Source organism: Anopheles arabiensis, chromosome 2 (genome assembly GCF_016920715.1).
Source record: "Anopheles arabiensis isolate DONGOLA chromosome 2, AaraD3, whole genome shotgun sequence".
Lineage (NCBI taxonomy): Eukaryota > Metazoa > Arthropoda > Insecta > Diptera > Culicidae > Anopheles > Anopheles arabiensis.
The window spans coordinates 9,206,008-9,230,793 of NC_053517.1; the positions used below are offsets into that span (position 1 = coordinate 9,206,008).

At 46.0% G+C, this 24,786-nt stretch overlaps 1 protein-coding gene across 25 annotated transcripts in view; it reads left to right on the plus strand.

Moving 5' to 3' along the window:
- LOC120896066 (TLD domain-containing protein 2) overlaps positions 1-24,786 on the plus strand; it is a 107,438-nt gene that overhangs the window by 58,036 nt on the left and 24,616 nt on the right. For 5 of the 25 annotated variants that reach the window (XM_040299895.1, XM_040299920.1, XM_040299912.1 and 2 more), the window contains 10 exons: positions 3,291-4,210; positions 9,131-9,202; positions 16,082-16,188; positions 17,134-17,427; positions 19,401-20,337; positions 20,776-21,400; positions 21,471-21,616; positions 22,166-22,300; positions 23,159-23,298; positions 24,350-24,385. In XM_040299895.1, coding sequence (XP_040155829.1) covers positions 3,318-4,210; positions 9,131-9,202; positions 16,082-16,188; positions 17,134-17,427; positions 19,401-20,337; positions 20,776-21,400; positions 21,471-21,616; positions 22,166-22,300; positions 23,159-23,298; positions 24,350-24,385 — 3,385 coding nt within the window. In that variant the 5' untranslated portion in view covers positions 3,291-3,317. Of the gene's footprint in view, positions 1-3,290; positions 4,211-7,583; positions 8,093-9,130; positions 9,203-16,081; positions 16,189-16,818; positions 17,021-17,133; positions 17,428-17,709; positions 17,976-18,883; positions 19,109-19,400; positions 20,338-20,775; positions 21,401-21,470; positions 21,617-22,165; positions 22,301-23,158; positions 23,299-24,349; positions 24,386-24,786 lie in introns of those variants that run through there. The other 20 variants (XM_040300056.1, XM_040300045.1, XM_040300019.1 and 17 more) reach the window with 15 other exon arrangements.

Here is a 24,786-nt window from a genome sequence, read left to right on the forward strand (position 1 = left end):
TCAACTTTTATTTCTATCATGGTTCAACAATATTGCAACAACATTACTCGTTTGGCAAATCAATTAGAAGCAATAGAACAAAATCAGCTGTACCACAAAACGCTACCAAGTTTACATTGTACTCTCTAACCCCCAGGAAAAGCATGAATGGGTTTTTTTATGAATGAACGAAGGATTAATGTTGCCGTGACAAATTTCGCACCTAGCAGCTCGGGAAGTGTTGCTGCACATAAAAAAGGCAATAAACTGGCTAAATCGATTACGCTTGCAGGCGTCGTAAATCGTTTGTCTTATGTCTTGACGCGATTTCTGCATTCAAAAGCAACTCCTTCAAAAAAAACCTCTTTCGAAGTCAAGCTATAAAGTGATGCTAATAAGATTATTGATACGATATGCATTTATGTGGATATTCGATGAAATCGTTTGCATTTGTCGATCGTTAAATTTGCACCGAAACACACTCACCAGAGTGGAGTAGAGAAACATGACAGAAGCATAGTAAACATCAAGCACAAATGATGAAATCTGTAGGAAATCCTTAATTACTGTGTTGTTTGATGAAGAATAATCAATGTTTGCACTGTTGACAACATTATCCTCATTCTTCTGAAAAACAAATGAAAGTTCAAATAATCTTTAATGTCAGTTTTATCAACCGGGCACCTCTTTTATAGCTCGATATGTTACTAAAAGGGAAACTAATCATTATACTCTCATCATGAACCGCTATTTTACGCATTATTTGTTGCGGGATGATGATGATTAGGGGGTTTCTCATGCTTTCGATTCAGCACTAATGCAGTGTTGCATTTTCCATATTACACATCACTGACGAGGCTCCCAATCGATGAGGGTGACGCGCCATCGCGAAGCGAATTGAATTTAAATCGTTAACTCGTTTCCCCATTCAAACCAAACCGTAGCCGTATAGGTCGATCGGCCTTCTTTTTTTTTCTTCACAATTTATGTCTAAACTACGTTCATTTCCATAACTGATCGCTTCATCGACCGATCAAGGAAGTGTGGTGCACCACCACGTGGCACAATTAGCGTCAACACTAAAGAGAGTGGCAATTGTTTCTCCATCAGAACCAGCACCACCACGCCGCCTTCCAGTCTATAAGCGATCGTCCTGCGTAGTTCTAATAATAATTTTGCTCAATCGTCGCGCTTAATTATTGCTGATGAGGAAATAGTCGTTCGGTAGAACTTTTGCTCCGCTGACGTTGTAGCTTATGGCGGTATGCAATGCTTAACAATTACCTCCGGAAATGTTTCATTTTAGTGTGCACTAAAGGCACGATCAGACGCACGATATTGCTATTGGGATTTTATCAATTGTATACGAAACAAACCTATTGATTTTGAGTTGTGTGGCTTTGGATGATTAATTTAATTTGTGCACAATTAAATTAGGCTTTTCGTGTATGTATTGTTTTAAATTGATTGGTCGTTTTTTTTTTTTTAGTTTAACCATCAGCTGAGTTGGATGCGCTAGTTTGGACGATTCACACACAAACGCACAATCAAATAGAATTGAAACGTTACGCCTCCTCCATTCCTTGTTCGCCCTTGTCGCCCTCCGCAACGCCAATGAAACCAATGATGGTATTCCATTCGGCGTGTTTTGATTTGATTTCGATCGATTTCCAACATTTTATTGTTACTGTCCATTTCCTTCACCGGCCCCCCTTGGTCGTAGCTTTTCGAAACGACCGGCCTCAGAGGCACTCGAGCGTCAAAAAACAGCGCCACAGCCCAGAGCTTCATAACAATGTTTGCTACAAGAATCAAGCGCGGCCGGGTTAATCCCCCGGACAAAGTGGCTGGCCGCATGCGATGCATTGAGCTGGGCATGAGAGAGAGTGAGAGAGAGAGAAGGAGAGCGAGGGGGTATGCGATGTTGGCATGCGGCAAACAAACTGCGCACAAAGAGGGAAAAAATTCGTGGTTTCCAATTACACGTGCCAGTAGTACCACAACCCAGATGCCCCAAAATTGGCCTGAGAGTCGCGTGTGTGCGCTGGTTGTTTTTTTTTTTCTTCTTTGCTTTTTCTATCAGCCGATGTGCCAGACACTTGTTGCCTTCGACCGACGGTGGTGGTGTCCACATTTCGGGCCGGTTCGATGGAATTGAACTAAATATTTACCGACTGGTTTTTGGTGTTGCGCGGGACCTGCGACAAGTAATACGGCGATAACCCCTCCGCATGACAGTGAACCGGTGGATTGGAGGTTGTGTTTACAAATCGATGAAAAAGTAGTGATCGAAAATGTAACTTCATGACGCAGCAATGGGAAACCGTAACGCAAATGCAACATTGTTGCCTCAGCGTAACGTTGAACGAACCTTACCGGGTAAATGAGGCTAATGAAAAGTAGTCAGCACGGGAAAATCTAACAAGGAATGATTTATTCCCCAGCTTCACTATCGATGCTCGGTTACATAAAGGCTGCAGCCAGGCCCGTCACGTGTGAAACCGAAAGGTTCATTTCCTCGGAGCGCTAAAGTACACCGCAATATCCATTAAGGAATGATTAAAACTGTCGAGCGGCAGCCACACTACAAGCAGGCGAGAGGCTGCTGGAAGAAGACTCACGTGGAAAACCGCAAACACAGTATCGCTCTACCGGTAATGTTCGATATTCACTATCACGACACATTGTGGGCTCTGTGCATTGATGAGCGAGAAAACTGTGTGATATTTGCGAAACTAGTATGCCATGCCTCTATCACATCCACGTGTGGGGAATCTAAAAAAAAAAATCATGTTCTCGTGGTACTAGAGCAACTCTTTTCATAAAGTGATGGCCGCCCTCAGGGTTGATTTTGGGGGCCAACTTTAAAATACGAATCCACTCATACACCAGCCTCCTGCGACCTTGGTCGTGAAGTAGCTTCACTACCATTCACAACGTCCGGCACTCGGCCGGACCGCCGGTCAGCACTTATCAGTAATACAAGCGAAACGTGACTACTCAAGAGTGTCCGTTCGTGTGGCTTTAATAGCCGTTACAAACCATAATCTCACACTACGCTGCTCACGCCAGCAATGTCCCGTCGCTCACGAGATACTGCCTTGGCAGCCAAGGGCCAAGGTTTGGATGGCAGAGAGAATAGGCTTTCAGGAAACGCACAAACAGTACAATCGTTTGCAAACGGCATCTTATCGATGGTTCTTTGATGGACTTGGGAAGTAACTTCAGCTCATCGTTCCGGTTTTTTCGGTTTGTTTTTTCTTTTTTTTTCTTCCTTTTCCTGGTTCCGTCCTCCCCTCGACTGCTGGCAGTATAAGATCACCAACACCACCACAGCCATGACCAGCATATTAACCGCGCCGGGCAAGTACCGCTCGCGGAAGGACTACAGCACCGGTTCGATCCCAACGCTAGTATCACTGGACGAAGAATCTAGTCTCTCGACAACGACGACGACCTCGGTCTGCAGCGATACCGTGCTGCTGCAGAGCCTGCGTACAGCCGGCAGTAGCAGCATCAATACGGCAGCCAGCAGCACCGCCAATGGCAACAGTAGCCGAAGCAGCAGCAGCAGCAGCAGCAGTAGTAGTAATATGAACATCAAGAACGGACTCGCCACAAAGCCGCCGAGGCGCAGCTCGCTCGGGCTGGCCCTGCTCGGAGGCGGAGGTTCGCGCAACTCCTCTAGTAACGCCACAGAGAAGAGCAACAAACGGCGCAGCTCTATCGCTGTCGTCTTTCTCGGTGGTGGGCGCAAGGACTCGAAAGCGTCCTCCAGCAGCTCACCGTCGGCAGGCAACGGACATCACCATCATCATCACAACGGGCATTCGATCAGCACGATCCCGGAGAAGTACAGCAAGACGGGCGAATCGGACATTGAGAACGACTCACCCAACACGGACACGTTCGTGATGTTGGGCGAGGGAACGAACGGTGGAGCACTCGAGCAGCAAGACTCGTTTGGCAGCGCGACGAGCGGTCCGTCAGGATACGACAAGAAGCGCCGGCGGTCCTCGTCCTGGCAGACGAAGCTGGAACGCCGACGTCGCAAGGGCATGATGGCGTCCATCGACGGTGGTGACACGCTGCAGCAAGATTCGGCCAGCTTTAGCAGCTTCGGTTCGGCGCACGGTCTCGATTCGTCACCGTACGGGCCGGGTGGCAAATATGGGCGCGAAAAGCGTCACTCCTGGTGGAACATCTTCGTGCCGGATAATCTCAAGCAAAGGTGACTACTACGTGCGGGTTCGCTCTACCAGGAAGGTTGTGTTCTCGCGTCGCGGGTTCAACGTACCGTGCTGGTGGGCTGACTCCATCAATAATATCACGATCCATGTCCGATGGATTGTGTACGGTGTCTGGCCGTGAGTGTACCTTTACGCTCGTGACAATAGTAGTCGCAAGTGCAACTCGGCAAAAACCCACTCCATGGTCAATGCACCTTAGGTGATGATGTTGAAACTCCGCGTAAATGGTTTATTCACGATCTCTTTGCAATTTATCATCATGAGTTTTACATTGAGACGGATACCTTCCTGTATTAACGCTTAACCTTTAACCTGCCAAACACTAGCTGGAAATCATTTGTCAAAGTTTTGCCTTACAATAGAGCTCTTCAAACTCGATGCTCTGCTCAGACGACGGCGTTCTCTTAGTCTAGTCTCGGAAACACAACACTGCTGTTTATCAATACATCCAGACCTGGAGATAGCATAGCTGGGTGTTATCAGTGTGATAGTATCTTGTCAGTGTGTGTTTGAACCGATGGCTTCGGGCATTTTACACCCTCCCAACGCGACGAAACTTTTACTGAAACAGCAACCTAGCGGCACATGTTGTCGCTTCAGCTTGCACTTGTAAATCTGACCGTGACCTACTTCCCTATTGCATAAACTGCATGCGTTGCAGTACGTTGCTGTCTTGCTCTATCCGGTCGGTGACTTTGATGACTAAAGTTTCCAGTTGAATGAAAAGTCGTTGGAAACTAGCATGAAAACTATGACCATTCGGCAAAGGAAACAACCAGAAATCAGATTCAATTTCCCGCCTTATCGATCTTTTGTTGATTTACCGATTATCCCGTGTACCTAACTTAACTTTCTGCTTTCCAGTTTTATTTGCCCAGTTATACAAACAGTAGGCAGTAATCGTCACGTACCCCAGACCCACGTTATTATTGTTGGTAGAGACGGCGAAGCCCCCACCAAAGCAGCACCGATTGATTGATCTCAATTGGGACCTATCTCCGTGGGAAGGCTGCTGCTGTTCTTGTGGCTGCGAGCGATGCTCGCTTTAGAAAACCGAGACCGAGACGGTTCCATTTGTTTGCTTCCGTTTTCCGCCCAGTCAGTCTCAGGTTGAAGGCTAACCCTCATTTCCAACGCATCTGGACATGGCTACGTGACTGATGACAGGCAGCTCGTCCCGTGCGTGACATCACTCCATTGTCGAAGTCTGGCAGTAACCGCGCGACTGCTGCTGCTGCTGCTGCTGGTTTGGTACAGAAATAGTTTGTGTTTGCATGTCCAATGCCAGAATCGTACGGGAATCGTTTGCACCGTTTCTTCTAGCTGCCATCGTTTATTCATTCGTTTCACTCTATTTCTGAACAAATAGAACAGAATGGAGCTGCTGCTGTACAGCAAAGAAAAAAGATGAGCACTTGAAAACTAATGCTCTTGTGGCTAGTGGCCAGCAGCTCACACCGCCTGATTGCTGTCCATCGTAAAGCGTCGTATTTATCGGCCGTGTACAGATGAGGCAACAAATGCCATAAACTCCCTTCCACTCTCCCTTCTTCTGGTGGTCGATATCCCGCTTTCGCAGGCACGACATTTTGATTTTGACATAAAGCGCAGGGATAAATCGATTGGCTTTTAGAATACAATTCATCTTCAACCCATTACGCGCACGAGAATCAAGCGGAAGCAGCTGACGGTCGGGCTTCGAGTAAACAGTGCCTCTGCACGGGGCACGTTTGTCGTTGGCTTGCGATGGAGGTGCTTGACAGGATGATAATGTCACCCAAGTGCTTGACGGCGCGTACTTCAGATTATGGGTTGCACTTATACCGTCACCGAACACTTCTTCCATTCGTGCGTTAGAAGTGCACGAAGAGTGATGGAGAATGAATTTTGAATCGATCGTTTCTATCGATTCTCTTGGCGTTACCGATGCTGCCTATTGATGCGCTTTCATATGCTGACATTTTATTTCAGCAGAGCGAAAATAAGAGCGAATTGAAGGATGATGTTCTTCTGATTGCCCAGTTATTGTAACCCGAAAGACGACCGTCTGGGTGCTTCCACTGTATTGTGCGAACTCTTAAAATGTGTGTTAATAATGGTGAGATGATGCAATATCTTAGCAACAAGCAAACAAATGTGATCCGTTTAACAGAGAGATCGATAGGGCCTTGAGATTAATTTTACCACAAACACTCACGAACATTTGTGCTTATCATGCAACCGAATGCGAATGTGGCATTAGATAACTCCTTCATCGCCACATCATCTTTATCTCGGGCTCCACCTCCTACACGAAGCAAAAAAAAAAGAATGGTGATAAATCATAACTTATCTCCCTTCGATTGAACAGTCACAGCGGGATGGTTCAATCAGTGCGCTCACATCGTACCATTCAAAACGTACCACACTACGTAGAATAAATATGAATCATTTCAAAATGTTTACATAACATATGTTGACACTTCGATCAAAACATGGCAGGTTATCATGCTACCTACAAAAATGCCGTCATGTTCTATTCGGTAGTCATTTGAAACATTTCTATGGTCTTTATGACCGAATCAGATGCACCCAGATTTCCGGCAGCACAAAGTCCGCTGAAGCAAACAAACCACATCCTGCACTCCTTTAATCCAGTGCGAACAGTACTCGAGATCCTGCAAGAACACAGCCGAAGGATTAACGATCGGTTCAGCGCAGTGTTTCAGCAAACACTTTTGCTTTGCGTGTGAATGGCTACCAATGCACATGCAGCCAGAGTTCGTTCCACTATCATCTGAAGCACGATGTCACGTGCGCCCAGAAGGGGGGTAATGCTTCCCCATGCCCTTTTCCGCCAATAGAACCCGCAAAGAAATGAGTCCGCACGATAACATTCCAACAAGAATGGAAGGGGCGACAGAATAAAAAAAAAGCGAACACACACACATTCATCCATTCTCACCTCATACCGTCACGCGTGTGGTGTGGTCTCGGACCGTTTTGTCCGGACCGGACCAGATAAGCGGCAGTAGGTTCCGCCCGACTGAAGTGGTGATACCCAGAGCCTGCACACTGCAGCAGGAATCAATATTTGGGATCACCTTGCCGCCCCAATCCACCCAACACAGGTAGTCAAGTCCTACAAGCTCCCTGTGTGTGCACTCTGTTGTGGTTCTGCTACGAAATCTTGAACAAACCCTGCCGTCTCTTCCGAAAGAGGGCGAATGCTTATCAGGCGCGGCCCATCATCATAATCGTCACCGTGTGTCTGGAGGGGCCCACCTACGAGGTGGACAGTATTTGTTATCGCGCAAAGGGAACGCACTTTGTCGCCCTTCGTTTGCTGGACGAACTCGGTTCTGCACAACATTCGGGTTTGTTATACCGGTCACGACGGAGGTCACTATATACAAGTGAGAGCGCGAGCGCGCGCGCGCCAGAGTTTTAAGTCCCTACATATCATCGCTACTGAGGGGGCATTTGTTGTTTTGTTGGTGTTTGCTTGTTGTTTTTTTCCCGCCTTACTAAAATTGCTTGTGAAATCGTTTAATAGAGTGGAGTGGATACAGTGACAAACGAGTGTGCATAATTGAAGAAAGAAAAAGTACACAGATTCGTGAAGCTCGTATTCTGGGTGAAGCGTAGATTATTCCAGAATAATAGTGGCCTTTAGTATCCTACCCTATAACTTGGGGCCTAGAATTTCGGCACTGATTGCAGTTTAGTTAATGTGTATGTGTAAAACAACAACAAATAAATTGTGTGTGTGACCTTGAATGTGTGCATACGGAGTTTCTGCGAAACGAACGGGCACAATACCGAACGATGGAAAAGCCAAAAAAGATTAAAAGTCACTTATCTAAATTTAAGGAGCACTACTGGTAAGGAAATCCGTTACGCCGTGTTATCTCAAATCGCGCAGACTGTGTTTATCCCTGTTATATTGATGGGCGATTTTCGATATAATGATTCATACGTGCCCACTCCCACTAGCGCCCTTAGGTCGTTTAAGGTGATGTGTCATCTGGAAGAAGAAAAAACAATTATATTACTTTTCTACATCTTAGGCTATAGCAACAACATCGCAATGTGTGTTATATAACTTGTTCGCAAGTATATATTGTTGAATTTGCTTAAAATCAAGCGCCAGACCATCATCAGCGCTCATCCGAGCCATACCTAATTAGAAATCAGCTATCGGAGCTGGCGACCTAATTTGATTGAATTTTGTTGCGCTTTTAAAATGATAATATTGTTTTTTTGGTGGGGCTCCGTTATCAACCCCGAACTACCAGAAAGGCTTTGGCTTGTAAGCCTTTCGGAACGATGCAACCAAAACTCACAGTGCGCAAAGGCTGGAAAAAGAAATCTGATTCTGAGATAGGGTGTGCTACCTTTTGCAGATTAGATGGACGGCCGAAAAATGTCTGGAACTGGAACCAAGGGCATACAAAACGAAATTTGTTTGCTGCCTAGCTTGTCAATATCAGGTCATTGTGAGGATTTTCAAATTTCTTTTCCTCATGAGATAATCATCAATGTTTGTTTATAATTTGCCAAAAGATTGGGTCACCCTTTATTTGATGAGTTTTGTTTTAGTTGTAGAATTAGGACCTTTGTTGTTTTATTGCGTTGTGTTTAATAATTAACTTTTATTTTCACTCCTTATGTTCACTCCTTTCCATTTACAGCTAGCGCAATTTTCCAGTGTATTAATTATCATTTTTTGTTTGTTTTTCCTTATCTGTTTATTTCATCCGTTCTCTACTGTACGTGTCCTGCATCCCATTGCCTGCACTCCTTGCTCCCTTTCCACGTTTGGCGCCCGACTGTCTCTAATGGCACGAATGTAATCTATCCTGTCGTCTGTGTGTGTTCGTGTTGCATTCGTCGTCGATTTTTGTTTCACTGACACACAGGACTCGTAGAGCTAGTCAGGATGTGATACTGTCGAAAAGCTCCGATACACTCAGTAGCCCGCCATACCGAAGGTTAGTTTTATTTGATTTATGTTTTTTTTTTCGATTTTAAGTTCAATTTTTCATTTATTTCAGTTATTTTTTTAAGCACCACACGATCGCTAACGATCGGTTTTCGTTACCGTTTTAACACCTTAACTCACAAACCACTACTTTGATTGATTGATTGGGTATTGTTAAAGCATTGAACTGCCGAAAAATGGGCAGCTCTGCACGAGCAGGGTGGAGGTCTAACAATAATGTATGATCATAAATTTGTTTAACGCCACGTTTCTTCGACAACTACTACACAACGCCGGCACTATGGTTGTTGTTTACTACCGGCCGAAACATTCTTAGCTTCCGCACAAGCGCCTGACACGCAATTTGCCTTCTTGATGTTGTTGCCCATAACGCGTGGTTCACGTGATGATGGTGGCCGGCTTCCCCGGTGTCACTATTTTCGGCCAGCATCGAATGCGGTGCGATGCTCTATCTTAAGTCTATTTTTATCTGTCACTCCGCTTGCCGCAACGCAACGATGCGTGATTCATGAAGGGACTGGAGTTAAGAAGGGGCCCTTTTCAGTTGACCCTTTGAGTGTGATGATGGATGGATTGTAACGGAGTGCCACAACAGAACAACAATAACAACAACAACAACAACAACAACAACAACACCCAGCGATCAACAGACAGTATCGCTGTGTTGACCTTCACCTGGAAGTGGGTCTCTCGCACACTGCCGCTTCCCGTTGGTGAAGAAAAATATATGATTCGATCAAACGTAAGCCGCTAACCGATCGCACGCTAGGTAGCTACAGATGTTCGGCGATTTATCATCATGTTTTTGTTTTGTTTACTGCAACCTCGTAACAAAGCTTCGGCACACGACACTTCCTGCGAGCGGCGGCGATACGATAGAGAGGTTCGTGTGTATAAAATCGTTTCCAAACGTTCATTTCGAGCGTTTCCTAGCATTCGATTTATTGGTTGCCCAATCAGATGAATCAAAATCGATTGAATGACCAGTCGTGGGGGATGCCGGTTGATGGTCAACCGTTAACACCACAGCGTAAAGATCTGTTCGACCAGTTGGCGCAATCTCTTGATTTATGTGTGTTTGTGGTGGTTTGCCAGATTTGTCTCTTTTGTTGGTTGAACACATTGAATGATTGAAAGTGTGTAAATGAATTGGAACATTGGACTTTGAAGATCATCAATATTAGTGGTAAGAAATAGCACAATGCCCAGATACTCATTAACAGGTTCAGAGGAAGGAAAGACGTGATAAACCGTATCGCTTAATTGCATAACATTACTTTCGTTTGTTATTGATTCAGTCAGTGCGTTTAATTTCGTGCGAGTTTCATGGTCCCACGTCCCCATGTGTGTACTAATTAGCCAAATTCGTTGTCCAAAATCGAGTACATTCGAGGGGGGAGGGCGGATGGGGCACCACTACAACCCAAGGGCACGTTTCGTAACGTGCGTTACATTGCGTGTGCGGTATTGTATGTCGTGCAGTGTAACACTAAACAAAACTACGAATGACTATGTGCTTTTTCCCTTGCCGTGTGACACGGTTAACAGAGAGAGCAGCATTTTTTTTTGTTGTTTTATAGCAAGCCGTATCTTTCACCTTGACATTAAACACCATCCTCCGAAATGCGCTCGGGGTGCGTAACAGTGTGTCTAATCGAAAACAATTGCAATACACACCGCCGCGGGGTCGATAAAAGTGTGAGGTTGGGTCGATCGATTTGTCGAATGACACACACTGTCAATAACCTTCGGGATTTGTTTACCACCCTTTGCAACGGGGTGTGTAATAATGTCTCGGATGGGGGTCTACTAATACCGCGCTCAGCTCCGTGCATAATTAGCTTCGGCCCCGCAAGGCACGGACGCCTGGAGCGGACGTATACCGTTCGAATGTACTTCCTTTCCACACTTTGGGAAACGTTGCCTATTTGCATATCCTGTGTGTGTGTGTGTGTGTGTTCTTTTGCATATATGGCAGCATGGCGTAAGGCGGCAGAACCATGACGAGTGTGGGATTGTGTCGAACCCTGTCCGGGCAAATGAAGCTATCGGGCAATAAAGCGTACAATGTCCTAGATACACTACAATTCAAACTACTGACTACTTCTGAGATGCTGAGCGAAAACTGAGGGCTGACAATGTGTAATGGGTGTTGGTTATGGTATGTTAGCAAGCTGATGTTAAATCGGTTTAAAAGAACTTTAATCTTTTATTAGTGAATTGATTCCCACATAGAACGTAGCATGAACTGACTGACCAAGCCTAGTAGTGCAGTGTAAGGGCAGGTTGACAGCGAGGAAGTCATTACGCCAACAAGATGATAAAGTACAGACCATCCGATATTGTAATCCCATCGACAATAATTCAGCATCGAAAATTGAACAAAACATAAAAATATAGTTTAAATACATTGTCAGAACAATCTTAAGTATTATTGGTGCTCTTCAAGCCCACAATTGACCCCGTACAGTCACCACCAGTTAAATTCAGTTCACTTTTAAGTTTGAAGTTAACACAGCTTCTCAAGAACCTGCCCGATTCATCAGTCTGCTCGTCTGCTTGCCGCTCGCTATTGCAAACCTTGAAAGTAAGAGGAAAGGTAAACCCTATTCAAGCTGATCTCATTTTGTTGATCAGATCTGCATTTGTTATGGCTAGTCATAAACGCAAAGATGTTCGACTATACAAGATCATTATTTTTGTTGTGGATGCAATTCAGTATAATAAACCTTTCTATCTTAAGATCATATTATCTTAACTGTAATCTTTTATTATGATGTTATGATGTATTATGATGTTTTTAAGTAGCGCACACTACTTCAAATCTTTTCCTTAACTCACGGGTTGTTACGAAAAGTTGTGAAAAACACAACTACAACATAATGAAAATAGATTGCTCCATCTTCTCTCTCTCTGGAACGGTGGAACCAACTCGGGTCAACCTTTTTCCGGATAGGTTCAATGTCACTCGAATTTGCGGTTTTCGCTCCGCTCGATTGGCACCGGGATTGGGATCAATTTCCGGCCAATCGTCTGCAGTAGCGCTCCCTCGGTGTTTGGTGGTCGAAAGCGTGCAGCGCTTTCGTTCCAGGTGGCCGGGGACAACCCAGTATGATGGACGCAATTGCTTGGAATCGGTGTTCGAATCGGTGTCGTGTGTGGTGCCGGGTGCTTTGAACTTGAAATTCTTCACCCATACGCAATGCCCGTTGGTGGTTGGATGTGCGCATATTACGCAGCTCGCACCTGAAAAAGGGCTTGCTTCGCTGCTATCAACTGCTGCTCCGGCAACCACCCTTAAACCGTACTCCAATCGGGTTTCCTACACATTTGTACACCTTCGGAGAGCAGCATGCCAAAATCGCAATCATGCGGAACAGTCGTAACACCGCTCTCGAAACCATAAGTAGTTGGAAAGGGCTCCGGAGGGTTTGGTGCGGACCGAAGCGTCTCCTACTCCGAGTGTCGTTGCTTGGTTGCTTTCGGTTCATTTCACTTTTTAAGGTATTAATTCCTTCCTTTGCTATGAGAACACTAATCGATGTGGTTGGGTCTGTAACGTCACGGATTGACAGATTTATCGTGCATAATTTAATTATAAGGCTGTGGTCAACCGTATCCAATCGATCCGTACGCTCCGACATGACCTCGAACAATGCTGACGACTTGATCGCTTTTAACGTCAGATGATAAGATCTTTCACTTTAATCAATAGACGTTCCTCGGTCGCAGACACTGTGTGTGTGTGTGACTTTGTCAGCCATAAACACACACACATATATATATATATACATACTCGATCAAACTTAGCGACTCCGCACATATATCATGTCAATCTACAACCAAAGTCCATCTATTTGTCTCGCCCTCATGATGCCGCCGCTTGCCGTAACTACAGCGTAAACTGCATTTTTCCACCATTCGGTGCCAGATGTTACGCTTCCTTTACAGGTCACAGTACTAAGCACACACACACGCGCGTAAAGGGGTGCATATGTTCGCCTTCCCTTTCCTTAGTAGCTGGGCCTCACTAATGTGCGGTATCGATTGCGTTAAATCTACTACCGATACCGATTGTAGAGATTCTAGAGCCGACCACCGAGTAACCTTCGCCCCCCGGGGAGGGAAGTCCATGGTAGAGGTACAGTCGCAGGCATGTCCTACGACAACGCCATACATCAGCGGCATCCACTGTGTAGTAGAGTTCGAAGCTACTGATCGTGTCAAATTTGTGTTATAATTATCTTGATTCACGCCACCCGCTAGCCATCAGGTGTTGTTGCCCTTCTCTCTCTCTCCCTCACTCTCGATAGCTGACGTCGGGACACTGGCGCAGTGGCACACAGCAGAGATTGGCAAGTGCGGTGCGACAACGTTCACTGACTGTCATTCATTCCATTTTAAAAAGCACACTGGTTCGAAGCCTGCAGCTATAATAGTGCTGATTTCATCTCTCAACTCACTGCTCGCTGTCAAAGACCCCCGTCGTGCCTCCTCTAGTGTAAGTCAGCCCAGTAAGTCAATGGAGCTTTCTGCGCAGGTTTTCTGTCGGCGAGGGGAAGCGCACAAATGCACCCAGAGACACCAACCCGCTAGCTCTCCCCCTCCTCCTCTCGTATGTAGAGGAAGGGTAGGTAAATGGGAGCAGAGCAAGTGTATGCGTACGACAAGTTAATCGTGCTCTACCGGAAGCATTCATTCTGGTTTAATGTGGTGCAAAAGTTTTCCTTGATGGCCGCGTATGGTATTTTCTCTCCAGCCCTACCCCTCCACCAGCCCTCATATCCATTGAAATAGTGACCACGAACAGTCACCGCCACCAGGTCACTGGCTCATGAGATGTATGTTTGTCTAGGCAAAAACGGAAGAGATGATGCGGGCCGTGATCACAGCCAACGAACGATGAACTATCGGCACTGCTCGATAGATGAATAGGCATCGGATGCGTAGTTGTTGGAGCTCAGCTTCACTGGAAGTTGATTTGAAACCTACACCTATCGTGGTTGTGCTGCTTCTCGGCGGCGACAAAGCATTAGTGGAGGAATTTTACCCGACTAAAGTCACACTTGCCAGGCGGATGCCATGATTTATGAACCTCGATGTGGCCGTTCAAGGAGAGAGATGCGAAAGGGAGATCTTGCCATTCGCGCGACAATGGAGGTCGTGTCGCGGCATATTGCTGGTGATTCGTCAAGAAAATTTTACAGCTTGTGGAGCAGAGCACGGGAGGAAGTTTGGTGTGTGCCTTCTGCGGCACTATAAATCAAGTTCATAGACATGGTCTTTTGCTTAACTATTAAAGCAGCATGAGGTTTGACAGGGTTGAAAGGTAACTTGCAAGAGAACGCGGTGAGAAACCATACAGTAATGTTTAACCTATTTGAATACCCATAACCCCCCCTTTCGGGTAGTCGCGAGCAGGATTGTCGCGAAAAGGCAAACAGCTGCTTCTGTCGAACATTTACTCTCTTACAGTGGAACCTAAGTGGCAGGTGCCACTATTAATGTCAAATGTGACATGATGGCAGTTGTTGCAGTAAAGTTTACTCCTTAGTATGTGATGTACATTGGGGCAGTGATCGATTATGCGTTTAATCGTAAATGCCCTGAAAACTGACACTCGGTACCTATGAAATGTGAAGTTAAGGTATGATGTATGAAAAGTCGTCTGAATAGTATTAATGGAATAATATAAATATACCAGTATTTTTCAGAACCTTCCGTTGTTAGTAAATGTGATGATTGTGTTTGTGCATACTATCTATACTATAAACGTGGTAAATCTATTATCATTTCATCGTCCACTATTATCAGGCCATTGCGTATTTACTCCGTACAATCACATACTGTAAAGCCTGCAGCTATCCGGTCATGGTACAAATAACGACCAAAAAGACTCCAACCGCATAAAGGTACAGGATAGGAAACTGAGCAGCAGTGATCGTTATAATTATCCAATTAGCAAGTGTGACAACTTGCTCCTGCCCGGTCGCTCTATTAGCCATGGATCGCTTTTCGCTTCTGTTCGAACAGAGACGGGCATTTCGTGAGCTTTTAATTCTGCGCATAATCGAACCCGATTCCTGTGTCGATTAACACGTGATCGGATTTGTTTGCTATCCATCGAAGTAAACATGATAAAAATAGAAATTTAGCACACCAACAGTAAAAAGCGGGGACGACACATTTTGCGGCTGTTAATTCAAATGGCGATAATTTAATTATCTCAACCTGTAATTAGCTATACTTAAACGTTCTAGAAGGCCAATTTTCGCACTTAATGCACTACTAACAAGTCTGTTTGATTATGCTTTGGCCAAACCTACCATGGGAAAAAGAAATTGTTTTTACTTTATTGACCGTGGCCATACGTGTATGTGACTATCTTAATCTATCATAAATTTATACCCGCCAAGTAGACAGCGCAAGTAAGTAGTAGATGGTAGTAAAAGTGTTTAGTTCGCTTTTAATTGCTAATATTACTCCAAGCACGTACAATAAAGCCCGCGCGCCTCGCCCCATAGATCCTGCACGTGTGTGGTAGATGTGTATGCCTGTCGTTCTGTGTTACCTGGCCTGTGATTTACCCTCCTGCGGGGGGTGTGTGTGTGATCTTATCGAACGATTTGAATCACAAGCCTGATAGAGAGGGAGAAGAACAAAAAAAAACAGACAAAATCTTTACTGTCCATTTAAGTGAATTATGGTACGACCGTTTTACGACCCGGCAGTACAGCATTGTCGCGAATGGCCGAAGTAACGTGCCGTTCGTGCCGTTTTGGTTGGCATTCGAGATGCATACCAGTGTGTGCGCAGTGAATAATATATTTTCTTCTTTTTTCTTTCTTCTCGTTACTCACCAAAACAGGAGCAAATCCAGGAGTGTCGATCATGGACTGGCCGCACCGTTCGATCTAGACTCGCTGCGCTCAAAGGTTGAGGGTAGATTCGAAAGCATCGATCGACTATCAAAAGGTAATATCTGTTTGCATCATGTGTGGTGTCCGCTGTAGCTTTAGAACCGTTTGAGCTAAAAACCATAAATGGTTCACGATGGCAAACAAGAAAGAAAGCCCTGCCCATCGTCTCCGTTCTATGTGTCCTGCACACAATGTTTAGCCTCCCAATGCTGCGGTGGCATAAGCACCACCAGCAATCAATAAATAAACATAAAACAGATTCCTCGCAACTAGTGCAACTTTGTTGCGCTTGCCAGCCAGCCAGCTCCAGCTACATGGCTTTCACACTGCTGCACCCACTTCGGAATCAAGACTGAGGCGCCGAAACTATTATCCCTTAAGTGGCGAGAGCGGTGCTCCTTACTCTCCTCCAGCGGGCTTTATTTACATTTGCCGCGTTGCTCTATGCCCTGCGCTGCGCTCGATCTTCTTACATTGTTTCAAACAAATATGAGCTTCTTTAAAGACAGGGTATGCTTTTGTCAGCAGATTTATCAAAAATCTCACTCAGTTGTGTGTGGCGTCAGTGGGCTTCGAGCGGAAAGTGAAAACGTACAAACAATTCTTGGTTTGCTGCTGGCCATCCCGAGGGGTCCATACGATCCGTAGTGTTTGACGAGTGAAGACGGGTCGATAAGCTCCCGGGCGTACCCAACCATTCATGGGTGCAGAGATGCAACGAAAAACGTTTATACTGTGTCGCCGGGAAAAGCCGTTGCTGCAGTACGCATTTATCGTTGTCTTTACGAAACGGCTGAACTGCTGCACGCCGTTGCTGCGCATTGACCCATCGTACAGCTTGTGGAGCTTTCAGCAGCCAAATCAGCGTTCCAGCCCAAGCCAGCAAGGTTTAGTGGACATCACTTTCCCTACTTGCCATATGTGGTTAAATGTTTCGGTGAACTGTTTTCGATTTACAGTACAAATAGCTCTAATTTCCCGCCTTTTCCTCTTCCCGCAGATGGCGAAAAGAAGCGCTCGATGCCCACGATACCCACCATTACGTACACAGTGAAGGACCGGGACACGCTGACATCGGTGGCGGCCCGCTTCGATACGACCCCGTCAGAGCTGACGCAGCTGAACCGTTTGGCCAGTTCGTTCATCTACTCCGGGCAGCAGCTGCTCGTGCCGGACAAAAATGCCAAAGCGAGCGCGGATGGCGAGTCCGATGCTAGCACGGAACGTTCCTCCAACAGTCCCACCGATGGTCGCCGCAAGGGCTCACAGGAAGATTTGTCCCAGGACGAAAAAGGTACGCCATCTACAGCGCAATATATCGTGTAATGCTGTGACAAAATATTTCCAACGAGTTTTCTATTCACCAACCGGTTTGAACGAACCAGCTCCCACTGTGGTGCTCATTGGCCCATAGTGCGGGAATATACTGTGGGTTTGCTGTTTTCGCTCGCGTTGCACGAGCGAAATGACGGGCGAAAAACGCTGCTTCGCGGCTGTCAAAACCACGTGTGTGTATTGGTGTGTGTGTGTGTGGGTTTGTGTGTGTTGTATTCTCTCTAGGGTGTGTTGTTGTCCACGCAGCTGTTGTCGATATAATTTTGCAACCCGAGGGTGCATTCAATGCGGTGCGAATTTGTTTGTGAATTGTGTTTGGAATTGCACTTTCCTAAAATTGCGTCCCACCGAGCTGGATGACGGTCTGGCACTGTTGCCTTCACGCCAATAGAGAAGAGTCAGACCGACGTCAGCGGGTCGGTCTCGGTTTGTCCATGGGCAAAGTGCGGGAATCGGTGTAAATATTTGATCAAATGTTGAAAACGGTGGTGTTTTGCAAGAATGGAGGTAAGTGTGGGATGGAAGATATTACGTGTGCTTTACACTATCTATCGATGCCACAAGCACGCTGGTTAGTAAATGCTTTTTCGTTTTAGAGCAAATGGTGTGTATGTGTGTTTTTATCGCAGAACGGAAATGCATCCGTTGTAATTTAGTTGTGCTAATTTGCCCATGTGCAGTACACAGATGATGTTTCTGAGATTGTATTTCATTTGGAAATGATTTTAATTTCATGTTTTCTGTAGTTAAAACACATCTGAAGATTATCCTAGCCTTGAATGGTGGTGGACCATTCCCAGTTAATAAAAGAATACTAAATATTTATTAGTTGCCATTTGAACTGATAAACAACACTCTCCGATACAAACAGCACAGTATTGAGTCACACGAGAATTTCGAAATTGCCATTAAAACTCCATTACACCTCACATCCAATCCCCGAGCGGCAGGGAGAGGGCGAATTATAATTCTTTAAAACAAAAGTCGCATTAATTATTAAGGCTTTGCTAATTGTTCGTAATGTTGTTTCTCATTCTGCTGAAACGTATTGCCAGTACTGTCCCAATGGCATTCAAAAAAGATTTGGCGGCATTGTAGCCCCTGCCCCACATGACGAACCGAGTGTGACAACAATGATAAGAAAAAACTGGAACCATTTTCTCACCAACACACGCACGCAAAGCCGATAGCGCAATAAGAATCTTTGCGGGATTGTGTTAATTGTGCCTTCCCACACAAATGCAACTCATATACCACGTCGCACAGTCGCCGGCAGCAGCCGGATCATCGTTGTTGGTTGGTTGGTTGGTTGGGTGCCGGTTGTGTTTGTAAAGCTTCCGTGCTGTGATCGTCGTACGTACACTGTTACCCTGCTGCGGATTGCCCAATAGGGACCGGCGGTGACAGATGCGCTAGTTCGCCCGCCCAGTAATGTAGTGCGGCGTGGTGCGCAAATTGTAATCAAATGATTACTGCCGCTCGGATCGGACAAGTGCAGACAATTGTTTAGTGTGTGTGTGTGTGTGTGTAGTGCATTATAATTCATCCAATACCGATTGAATGATTGTTGGAGGAAAGGTGAAAAATGGATTCGTGGACACTGGATTTTGGAGTTAACTTTTTGCGCGACAAGCTATCAGGTTTGTTACAGGAGATGCGATTGTTGATCTTTGCATCGGTGTGTTTGCTTTGCTGCTGACGACATTAACTGTTCGCCTCCAGGTTGATGGGCTATGTTGACACATCCACAAAGCGCTGTGTCTGAGATGAACAAGGTTTCTTTGCTGCTCCAAGCTTAAAGTTCCACTAAAAGTGGAACAAAATAGTGAATCACTCTGTACAGTACAGACCCGCTTATCACGCTTAACACTACCCGAGAACACTACCCAACGTGATACTAATACCTCATATCTGCTCCGTTTTTCTTTTTAGATTTGCTGGAAGGACTTCGCCCGGGCTCGCCGAAGCCGGGCCACATCGAGCGCGTCGCCTCACCGAACACACAGAGCGGTGGCGCCGGCGGTGGTGGCGGAGGCGGTGGTACTGCCGGCACGGCGGCCGGCGGTGCCGATGACGACGATCCCGTCACCATCCAGCGCTTCCTGAAGATTAACGTGCGGCACATCACCGACGGGCAGGGTGTGGTGGGTGGCGTACTGCTCGTCACCCCGAACGCCGTCATGTTCGATCCGAACGTGTCGGACCCGCTAGTCATCGAGCACGGGCCGGAAAGCTACGGCGTGATTGCGCCGATGGAGTTCATCGTGAACGCGGCCATATTTAACGACATTGCCCATATGCGCGTGCAGGGTGCGACCGGTGGCAACGAGACGGCGGAGAAGGCCGAAATCTACCATCCGGTGCCGGTGGAGAAACCGTGCTCGCGCTGCGATACCCACTCGCCCGGCAAGGATTCGCTGCTGGTGAAGGACGAAACGTTCCCGGAGCTGGGCGTCGGCTCGGTGGAAGGGTGCGACGATCAGGAGTCGATCTGCTCGAGCAACGAGCGGGACGGGGACGCATTTCCGAAAGCGTTCGAGCGGGACCTGGTGACGCCCAACAACCTGCAGCGCCTGCACGGCGACTCGACGGAGAGCGGCGGCAGCTCGGTGGAGCCGAAAGCGTCCTCCACTGAGCCGCCCCTCTTCCTGTCGTACGATCGTGACTCGTCCCAGTCTCACACGCCCAACTCCCTCGACCACAGTGCCGGTGCTTCGAACGAGCAGCAGCAGCAGCAGCAGAAGCAGGCAGGCGATAAGACTGACCAAACCAAGACCAACAGTATCTTAGAGGATCCCACCATGCGCTCCCTGGAGGAGCGGCGGAGAAGCCTACTCGACCAGCACTGGGCAATTCCCAGCAAGGACAGGTTAGCAAGCGGGTTCATTTTGGTTGCTGTTCCATTGCCTCCATCATACACGTCATCACAGCACAAAACACAGTATTGCATGTTATGATTTCATTGGTAAAATTTACTAACAACATTCCTAAGGTGATAAAGCGATTGGTAACACACATTATAAGATTTGTTGGTGACTCTCGCGTAACCACAATCACCGACAAACACAATCTAACACTGGGATGAGTAATTTAAATTGGTTTAAAAAGTTTGTTCTACCTAAGGAAATTGTTACAATTTTACCATGTTTTTTCTCGATTTTATTTTCATCGTTTCTGCTTTTGTTTCCGTTTCTCCCGCATCCCAATTTCACCGTGCGCCCCCTCATTCCCATCATACAACATACCTCTCCCGCATCATGCTTCCATTCTGCGCTGTTACATTTGCTCCTTACCGGAGAGCGTATAGATTAAAGTGTTATTGCGATCAATCATCATCTCGAAGATCTCTGGACGACGAAGAGGCGGCAAGCACCGGCAGCGGAGCTACGGCTACATCCTCCTCCACGGCCGGCGCCGGGTCGATCGGCGGTGGTGCAACGGGAGGCGCCCACGGTGCCCACCACGCCCCGATAGCGCCGATCGCCGAGGCAGCCGGTGACGGGCAGCTGGTGAAGCAGTCGTGCCACGATTCCGGCATCGATATCCGTGACCCGGCCCACGGCTCCTCACTGACGACGGGTGCCACCGGGGGCAGTGGCAGCAGTGCGGCCAGCTCGGTCGCCAGCATCCCCATTGTGGCGCCGATCGCAGCGAAAAAAGTGTACAGCGATGCGGACATCGTGCTGAGCGCGGACTGGGTCCCACCGCTCACGATTGCACCGACCCACCTGCACGACAGCTCGCCACGCAGCAGCAGCTCGCTGGTGTCGTCCGCACACCAGAGCACCCTGTCCACGCTGACGTCCGATGCCGGTGGCCGGAAGAAGACGTCCAGCGTGAGCTTCAGCGTGGACGAGCACGATGCGCACGGTGCTACCGGTCCGGCCGGATCCGGATCGCTCGATAAGGGTGGCGAAACGAAAAAGAACAAGGTAGGTGTATCATTCAAGCCGTGCAATTTGTGTATTGGAGAACTAACGGATGTATTTTTGGCCTTTTTAGATGCTAAAGCGGCTCTCCTACCCACTGGCCTGGGTTGAAGGATTGACGGGCGAAGGTGGCAGCAGCAGCCACAAGTCAGATTCGATTGAATCAGCACCCAACACCGGTGACTCTAATCAGAGCGTATTTTCAAAAGTATTTTCCAGGTAGGTCCAGCGTAATGTTTGCGCACGGCGAACGAATACTTTTATTTAATTAGATTTGGTTTTGATGCACAGTTTATACAAGCAACGAACAGTTCTTCATAATACCGACTTGCTACTGAAGCAAAGGGGTCACCACGTGTGCTGCAGTATGCGTGCAGTATCACAGCACTCTGTCCAAACTGTTTTTTACTTAACTTTTCTTACAATTCCGATCACCACAACCAGCACACATATTTCGGTTTCAATATTTTTACCACACTAACTGAACACGTTTCATTAACTTTACGTTATGTTTAAAGTGCACATTTGCCTGGCCGGTGCGATTCGTAAGCGCGTACCGCCAGTTCTTTTTCAGTTTGAGGTTTTTTCTTGTTTTTTTGCCAATTTTTGTTGTTTTTGGTTTCCGAGCAATCATGGCTAAACTTGCTACTAATCCCTCTACTTGTAAATTGATGCCAAATTCCCTTCACGTTCGTACCATTTTCTATCTTTCTGGAAAATCACGTCACACAAAAAAAAAAACCTAACCTATACTTCGAAACGAAAAAGCTCACCCATCACATTGGTTTCGGAGCTGGGCGGAAATTTGTTTTTGTCCAAGACGCCATCGGAAGACTCCGGGGGCTCGCCGGTTCCGCCACTGACACCGCACGAGGCGCAAACAGGGGGGTCGGTTACGGCCGGGTAAGACTTTGTACTTCCATCCATACGACTTACGAACGCCAAACCCCCGAAAGCATAATAGCCTAACCCTATTACGTCACTCTCTTTCGCTGTCGTATGTTCTCTGTGCCCTTTTGTTTCACTCTCTTTCACACTATGCTGTCTTCTGTACATATTTCTTTCTCACCTTTGTTCGATGTTGAAACACTTCTCACATTTCCTCGACTGGATGAATGCCACTAGGCAATTTCGGTTGAGATTATGATTTTACTGTTTATTGATGTGTTTGCCATCTTCACAATGTGTGTCGTTTTTTTCAGTTGTGGTATTTTAATAGCTCAATATAGTTGTTATAATTTCATATCTTATCACCATCCTGCTTGTGATCATCGAAAAGATGAAAAGGATGACATGATAACGACAGACTACTGCGTCGTCCTATCTTCTGTTTTGCTTCCACTGTCCTCGATCGATAGGATCGTGCTCATTTTTGTTTGCTTACGATCGATTTTTAATCCCAAGTTGTCCTTGACAAACCGAACCGTATTTCAAAAGTTTGATTTCACATGTACGTGTTTTGTTGCCATTTATGTAGGAATTAATGTAATCAGCTGGCGACTATCCAGATCGTGGAACATTTTTGCGCTCAACAAACACTATTCCCTTACGTCCTCGTGTGTAAAAAGCGCGAACAAAGGACGACGTTCTCTGTTCAATGTGTAGTTGTATTTGTCGTAGTGTCCATATAGTGCCAAACTATTTCAACACACCTTTTGAATGTGTTATGCCTGTAGAGTGTATGCAACTAGCGGAACTAGCCAGTAAAATGCGTACAGTAGTCCGCACTCTTTACTAATCTGTTTCCTTCGCCAATTCCAGACGATCATCGATCGGTACATTCATTCGCCAGCATCCCTCTGAGGGTAGCGCGAACAAGCAGAAGCCGGCGCCACCGAAACTGGACTACCGTTCAATGGTGTCCATCGACGATATGCCAACACTGTTCGTCAGCTTTGATAGTAAGTATTGTTCGTTTCTGCCTATCGAGTTTATATCATCGTTACAACTGTAACATTAAATTCACCCTTTGTTTAAATATGTTCAACTGTTTCACTTGACTGTTAGTTCTTTGATGGAAAAATTTTGTTTGCGTTACGTTTCAAAGTTACTTACGCATTGACATGCGGCCTGCATTTTTTTTACCGCTTGTTTAACAGTTTAGTCTTGTTCTTGATTGCCGCTAACTTGTTCGAGTTCAGTTACAAAATACCAATCATGTATTAATTTATTCTACAGTTGGTTTTTTTTTTAGCAAGTTCTTGAAATTGCGTTTGATTTTGTTTAATGTTGAAAACTTTATTGCACACTTAGTTAACTAACATCTAGAACTATTCACACCAGCGTTCATTAGTTGGTACTGCCATTCAATGCACTACCAAATCTAATAATTGCACTTACAATGTAGTAAAATTTCACCAGAGATCGTCGATAGTTACGTAGCAGACACCTTAGCGCATCGTCTCACACTTTCGTAGTTTCAAAATTATGTGTCCGCTGCGATCTTTTATTTATTATCGTTATCAATTTGTTGAATTTTATTTGTATCTTCTGGCCATATATCAGGGTCGTATCAACTGATTAAAATTCGTGAAAAAATGTTCACATAAAAGTCGTTGCTGCAGGAAACTTTCGAGCAAAGCCTGTTGGCTAGGATTTGTCTTCTTTTCGTTGTTGTTTTTCAATCGTTGATGTCTCGTTGTGGATATGTATTTTGGAATCTTTTTCACTTCTTTATCTCTCTTCTTTACATCTCTCTTCTGCGCTCATACTTTATCCCCTCGATACTACTCCGCGTGCTTTCCAACAAACTCATTCCCCACGCCATTGTACACAAACTACAAAACCAACTACAACTACTACTATTACTTCTACTACTGCTACTGCTACAATATCCAACCCTACCAATCAATCATCATCATCACTACAACAACAACAAAAAACATCAACAATATGAATCAACTATCACTACTACTACTACAACAACAACAACCGTTGCTCACAATCTTTCAGTGAAGGCCCCATTGTTTCCTCAGCTTGAGAAACTTGGTAGGTTAAACACACACGTCACACAGTGACGGCGCTCATTTGCAACTCATCCTGTGCGGGTCCTGTTTTTATTTACACTACTGTTGTCCCACATCCCGTGCTAGAGCATTGTTTGTATCATAATTATAACAAAAGTACATTATTTATCTGCTGAATGTCATTTCATTTTATTTTCCATCGATCTTCCTCCTTCACCACCTTGCTGTCGTGATCTTTCCATTGCTTGTCACACTTGTTCTCAGCAATCGAGCGCCGTACCGTTGTCATACTCGTAATAAATCTGTCGTCTACTCAGTCCTCTCCTCTGTCTGCTATCTCTTTTGTGCACTGTACTGTTGTGTGTGTTTTTTGTACTACATAAGGAGTGTGTGTGTCCTACCCACCATAAGGAGTGTACTACA